Source organism: Geospiza fortis, unplaced genomic scaffold, assembly GCF_000277835.1.
Source record: "Geospiza fortis unplaced genomic scaffold, GeoFor_1.0 scaffold167, whole genome shotgun sequence".
Lineage (NCBI taxonomy): Eukaryota > Metazoa > Chordata > Aves > Passeriformes > Thraupidae > Geospiza > Geospiza fortis.
In genome coordinates this window covers 3279074-3286220 of record NW_005054355.1, presented here as the reverse complement: position 1 = coordinate 3286220, position 7147 = coordinate 3279074, and the positions used below count along the sequence as shown (strand labels likewise).

At 37.6% G+C, this 7147-nt stretch overlaps 1 protein-coding gene across 1 annotated transcript in view; it reads left to right on the top strand.

Annotated features, from left to right (window-relative positions):
- The first annotated feature begins 28 nt into the window (after positions 1 to 28).
- SLC27A6 (solute carrier family 27 member 6) overlaps positions 29 to 7147 on the top strand; it is a 40192-nt gene continuing 33073 nt past the window's right edge. The window contains 1 exon segment of the mRNA XM_005431756.2: positions 29 to 542. Coding sequence (XP_005431813.1) covers positions 29 to 542 — 514 coding nt within the window.

The window sequence follows — 7147 nt, the reverse complement described above, 5'->3', positions numbered from 1 at the left end:
GTGTGCCCGGCGGCCCGGCTGCGGGGAGATGCGTGGCTGGGACGACCTTTACCCGCTCCCAGTGCCGCCCTCCTGGGTACCGGGGGCTGCTGTAGGGATTCTTTCCTTGCACTTCATCCAGAAACTCCTTTTCCCCTACTTCTGGGCCGACCTGAGATACCTGCTCAAAGTGTTGACCTATGGGGCGAGAATGGAGATGTACCGGCTGCAAGGGAGGGTTGTCACCGTCCTGGACAAGTTTGTGAAGCTGGCGGAGAAGCAGCCCCACAAACCATTCATCATCTACGAAGGGACCGTTCACACCTACAGAGATGTGGACCGGAGGAGTAACCGGATAGCACAGGTCTTCCTGCAGCACGAGGCTCTGAAGAAGGGGGACACGGTGGCCTTGCTGATGGGGAACGAGCCAGACTTCATCCATGTGTGGTTTGGACTGGCTAAGTTGGGCTGCGTGGTGGCATTCCTCAACTTCAATGTCCGCTTCAGATCTCTCCTGCACTGTGTCAGTAGCTGTGAGCCCAAGATACTGGTTGTGGGAGCAGGTAGGGTATACTCCTCATTCCTACACCCAAAGCTTTTAATGTCACATCTCCCACATACCTGGCCCTCCAGATCGTTTATTGGAAACATGATTTAGAAATGTTCACAGAATGAAAGAAACACTGAGCTGGAGGGGGCTTCAAGATGTTATAAAGCTTCAGCCTCTCAGGCAGAATCAATTATATCCAGGCTTTGTGAACATCCATTTAACCTTTTATTAAAAAATGTGTGTTACAAGAGAGTTCTCCACATCTGAGTACAGCCTGTTCTAAGTGTTTAGTGATGTCAGTAAAAGTGTCTCTGAAAGCATTAAAATTACCTATTAATTTTCCATTACTTCTCAAACAGTCAAATTTAATCTTACTTAAGTTATGTACTTTATTCTCTTGTACCACCTGCCCATCCTTCTACTGATCAAACACACTGCAAAACTGGAAGGTCTAAACTTGGACTGTACAGCCTCTGCTGTTCAATTGTTTGCAGAGGTACGACAGTTTTGCAAGAATAAAATTTTGGGAGCAGAGTACATAGGAGGTTGATTCATAATAACAAATTTACTGTTGGTGTTGGATTGTAGATGAAATTGCTGTGTTTGAATAGGTGGTGTGTGTGGTGCAACTTTCTGGAGTATTAAATTTGTATTAAATGCTTCAAAAGAACTTAAAATCTTGTTGTAGGCATCCTGCTCATTGTATGTTCAAATTGGGCTTAATTAGATAGATGTATATACTGAAGACAGATCCAAAACATAAACTTGCCAAAACTCATTTATGATGAAGTGAAAGTAAACCTGCAAGGCTCAAAGACCACACAGAAGCTTGACACTTGATTGGAAGAAAATATAACTAAATATTGCATATTATTTGTCCCATATTGTCCCTTCTCTTTAAAAGTATTTTAAGTCTCCTTTGCCTTTTTTCTGTTGCACACCTTCTTGCTTTACTGCTATTATACAAGTTGTGAGGTTTTACACCCATGACACCTAAATGATAGAATTTTCTTCCATCTGATATCTACTGTTATAAAGCTGTGTTTTCAAAAACACATTTAAGATTTTTCCCTTACATATTTTTAAGTTACAGATATTCTGATTCTATATGGTTTCCTAGTTTAAGATGTTCGGTAATTAAAACAAGCCAATGAAAACAAAGCCAATTTAAATATAATCCACATACATGATAACAAGGGTTCTGAACTGACAGCTTTTCATTTTGCTTTCTTACTTAATTAAAAAAAAATCTTGTTTGGTTCCCTTCTTATGAATATGTTCTTTTGAGTGTATGGATTGAGGAAGGGAATTAATGTTCAGGAACTTTCTGCTCATTGACTGTGGAAAGGGAGAAACTTTGTATCAGAGCTTGCATCTAAGAGAAGTTTTTATTTAAGTTAGAGGTAACTAATGGATGAAAAAAGCATTTGCAGAGCAGCGCTGGGAACTGTGTTTCTCTGCTCTTCATTTGCTACCAGCAGCTGATAGTGAGAGCAACTGTGTTGAACTAGGTTCTTCTGGGATTCTGCCTCTGCTCACAAGAGCTGTGTGCAGACAGCTGATACAACACAAATACCAACAAATTAGTCTCTCAGCTGGTATTTTACATTTTGGACTTCTTACTTTATTAATGGCTTTTAGTTTCTGCTGCAAGTCTGCTGGTCCCATGAGCCTTCAGGACTTAGAGGCTCTCTTTTATTTTTATCTGTGAAAGAAGTTAAAGTTGCTGTGTCCTCAGCTGTTGACCATATAATACAGGAGCCTCTCCAAAGGAGTCTAGGTTTGCCAATTGAAAGTTTATACACAGACCAGTGGCTGTGAGGCCTAACTCATATCACTCTTGAAAGAAACATATTGAACCTAATTGTTGTAGATAATAATTTCCCCCTAATGTTTATAAAATTTCAGAGCAATGTTTAACACCGGGATTACACAGTCAGCTACATAATTCTTAGAGATCTATTAAACATCTTTTCATCCAATGTTATTGTGAGTATCAAGGGATTCTTCCTCATCAATAAACATGAGTTGTTAATTTTCCTCTTGTGGCATCATTTTCACAGAACTGTGGATACTTTTAATGTGGTATATATTTTTTTCAAAGCATTTACACTACAACCAGTCCACTTGTTGTCTAATATTTGTCATTGCCATAGACAGGCATCATGTCTGGCAATTGAGACTATTTTTTTAAAATCAGAGAATAGTATGTAATGGCAGTATTTCTGGATAGTGGAATTATTTTAAAACTATGTAGGTTTTTCACCCTACACAAAGAAATGCAGGTTAACTTAGCAATTCTATTTCTTGCAATAGTTGGAAACTGTATCTTCAGTGTTTTGGATGACCTTTGGTCTTATTCATAGACTGCAGCACGGGAGAAATTATCCCCTTAACAATTAGACTCCCTGTGTTCAGCAAGACCAAATTTGCTCTTGAAATTCCTGTCTGTTATAGCACATTAAAACAGGAACCTATGTACAGGTTCTGCTGTTATATCTTACTGTATATCTAGTTACTATTAAGGTTTCATTTATGCTGAAGGGAAACTCCAGCTGCTGCCTGAAACAATTCTCACTGATGAGAGTTTATGGCAAAATCTTCCTTGCTCAGACTGTTGATGTAACCTCCTTTTGTGTGAGATGATTGCATCTTGAAGCTTTTTTGTACCTCATTTTCAAAAATGCTTTTATTTCTTACAAATGTGATACCTCCATACAATTAGGTTTGATATTATTTATGGTTGCATTGTCTTCCATACCTTGTTCCATTTTTCATGGTGCCTCTTGTATGGCACTCTTCATATTCCTTTTTTTACTCCTAACTTTTGTTGTGTGCCTGCATATTTGTCAGGCATTGTTGTTTGGTAAGTCCATCCAATTAGTATTATCTTTGCTTCAGCACTTGGAATCAGACTTTCTTCTGATCTGACAATTCTCTCATACTTGGATTGCTTTTTCTAACTTTAATTCAGAGTGTTTCAGTAGTATTTAAGTTTTGTGGATTTGATTTTGTCTTAATGTATTCTATGAACTCAGCAACTGAATGTTTTATTCTTAAGCCCCAGATATGTTATAAAAACTTCAAGGTTTCTTCCTCTTGTTGGTTTCCTATATGAAATGGCTATCTCTGAAAGTGTGGGGGTTTTCCCTATGACACTGCTGCTCTTTTAATTAATTTAGTGCAATCAAGTAAATTTTTTTGTCTTCTTGTCCAGACTCTGGCTAAAAGGCAAATATGGATTCCATTATTTGCCAATATTTAGTCTTTGTGTTCCTTTCCATTTGCCTTTGTGTCAGAGAGACAGAGTTTTTTTACTTTAACTTCTCTCATTTGTCTGCTATGTTCCCAGAATATTTAGCTCTTGCTTTAATTTGTTCCTTAACCTTTTCACACTTCCATTCCCAGAAACATTTTCTCCCACCACTCCCATTTTGGGGAATGTTTCTTGAAAGAGGTTCAAAAGCTAGAGTTTCAAACTGCATTTTTAATAAAACAGTAGTTAACTAACTTTTATGTCAATGAGGAGCTTGTAAAAGAGAAAGAAAGAAACTGTATGCTCTTCTCTTTCAAAAGCTGTTCATTCTTACTATGCCTTATCAGACTATGCCACCCTTAGTTGTTTAAATAAGCTGCTGGTTAAACAGAGGCGGTAAGGCACTGCTTAAAATGAAGACATCTTTTAAGGTGTTATGTCCTTTTTGGTGAATATTTCTATTGATCGAAGAATTGCTTGAGGAAGGGATTACATTGCATCTGTTCTATCATTGTATCTATAGCAGTATCTACATCAGCGATACTACTAAACAACACATACAGTTTAGTGAACCACCAGACATGCACAAATGGAATTTATTTGCCAGGGTATCTCTAGTCTGTTCCTACTGGGAAGAGTTCAGCCCAGAGTAGGACATCCCAGATTGCCATCATGACTTCTCTTGCCAGGATTCAACTGTTAAAGGATTGCTTTCTAAACTCCATGAGATTGATTTACATCAGTCCTGATAACAAAGGCTATTAAGGGAGTGTACATGCTGCATGGACACGTGTGGGCAGCCTGCTCTATGTGGCTCTGCTTGAGCAGGGAGATCGGACTGAGGTGACCTCCAGAGGCTCCTTCTATTCACAGCCATCTTGTGATTGTGCAATTCTGTGCAGAGGTATATCTCCCAGCTGTATTGCATTTTTCTGGCTAGAAGTTTTTACTCTTGAGGCACTAGCAGCGCTTTCTGCTGCTGCTACTGAGTGTATTCTGAGCTAGACAGAAGCGTGTCTAAATCCTGGAGAAAGACAGTAAGCAAAGTATTTTTTGAATTTGTAAATTAAAGTCATTTGATGTTACATACAAGTAGAAGTCTCATCTGTCATGTTAGTCACTGAATGAAAAAAAAGAATGGATTGTATTGAAACAACCTTTTCTTATTCATTTGGAATAAAAAGCTATTTAGACCTAAACATTTAGTAGAAGATGACCATGGAAGACACCTGCTCTGTTAGACACCATATCTCTATGATCACTTGCTCTTACTCTAGTCTGTGTCTTGTCCCAGATGGTCTTTGAGGGGAAAAAAGAGCTGACCGTGATTTGCAAAGTGGATTATATTTTGTTACCCTTACTGCCTTCAGTGGCCCTTCAAGACACTAGCACTGATCCTGAGCTACAGCTGACTTTTCTACTATTATTACTTTGTGAGAAGCCGTGCTGAGTCACCTGGGGGATCAAGTACCAGTAACAATTACTTTCTGAGGCCAGACAGTGTGGAGAAGAGTCTGGACTTGATATAACTTCCTGAACATATCAGCCAGGGTACACATCAAAGTTATGTAAGAACCATTTCTTGGAGTTTTCTTTCTGAGTAACTTTCTGTTCAGTACAAACTGATCTCATAATCTAATGTATTCCTTTCATCAGCGTGGGACTGTGTCCTTGCCAACAGCCTGCATGATCTCTCTGCTAGAAAATAACATAAAAAACCTTTGTGCAACTAGAAGCCTGGGACAGTAGTTCAAAACATATTTTCCTTGCTTTCTCAAAAGATGTAACTGAGTTATGTATTCATGTGAATATAAAGTAACAGTTTCACAAACTTTTACTGAATAATGCTTTAAAAGTAAGATGAGAAAAAAAGCAAACAAAAGCAGAAAAACATATCCGTCCTGATCAATTCCAGATATTTTTTCCCAGTAGGAGCCAAATAATTAGCAAATGGCAAACATTTGTATACAAGCAATGTAAACAGCACAGATGGAACTTGCCAAATTCTGTATGAGGAGATATTTCTCCCAAAACAAGTAACCCAAAATCTGAATATACTTTTGTAGTGTAAAGAGTAAATAAGTGTTATTTGAGTAAAACTCTGAGTTTAAATAGTAGAATTGCTTTACTGTAATTGCTTTTCTATATGAAGTGCCCATACAAGGTACCTCTAGAAATATACAAATATAGCTCTCCCAAGAGGGCTGTGCCTTCCTGACAGGTGGAAAAGATGATATGTAAAGACTAGACAGCCCTACACAATGTCTGGCACAGAAGTTTTCTGTTTGGGGAACAAAATGTTAATTGACCATCATTAGAATTATTATTTGGAAATATGTTAGTACAACTGAGAGTCATCTCGAAAAACACACCATCTCATGTGTGTTCCAGAAGTAACTTTCAGTTTCTGGCACTTTGAATACAGCTGTTTTAACTCACCTTTTTTTATTCAGGATATATTTTATTGTTTCTGCTGTTCTGTGCTATCTACTGAGAAGTTTCTTTCATGATAACTTTTAATTACAAACTGTTCATGTATTGTTCCAAGTACTAGATTCCTGAGCACAGAAGAAAAACTATGCTGTGTAATCATTTTAATTGTTCAATAGCAGTAAAAAGCTCCAGAGCCACTGGTTTTAAGAGTGAGTGTTTGGAGAAAAAATTAAGAGTGTGTATGTTTGATATGATGATTAATCTTAACTATTTTGGGTAGATATGTTTTCGTCTACAAAAAGGGAACAGTGTCCTCATGTTATTTTTGAAACTTAAATGAGTATGTCTGCAGGGTTGAAATTAATAGTTCCTAGCTTTCTTCCTTTGCTGCACAAAAACGGGGAATGAAGAAAAAGAAGAGGCAAATCCTCTTCTTTTTGACAGATTTGCATTGTAGATGAAGCTAGTGCATTAATAAAGAATGGTGGAGAATCTGTATTCTCTACTACTTTTGAAAACAGAAATAGAACTCCAGCTACTTGCAACACCTCTGTTTCTTTTGCTAGGTTCTACACAAGCTATCCTTAGTATATTTGAGAGACATATATGCATAATAGGAAGAAAAAATCAGTATGAGAAGGTAATATGTACATAGTTATTCCATCACGCTTGGTTTATTAATACGTGTTAGAAAATAGTACAGCTGTATTTTTCTATTTATTGCTCAAAAATATGCCATAATTCCATAATACCACAGCTAGACAGAATTAATATGCCAATGAACCTTGACATTCATGGCATCAGGTTTCCTGTGGTTAATACTACCATTCTTGACGTTAGTTTTTGTTCAAATTTTTTCACTCTGTTGCTCTCTATAGTGGGACTGTACACCAGTGATTCAAACAGCATCTTTCAGATTTAAAATTATT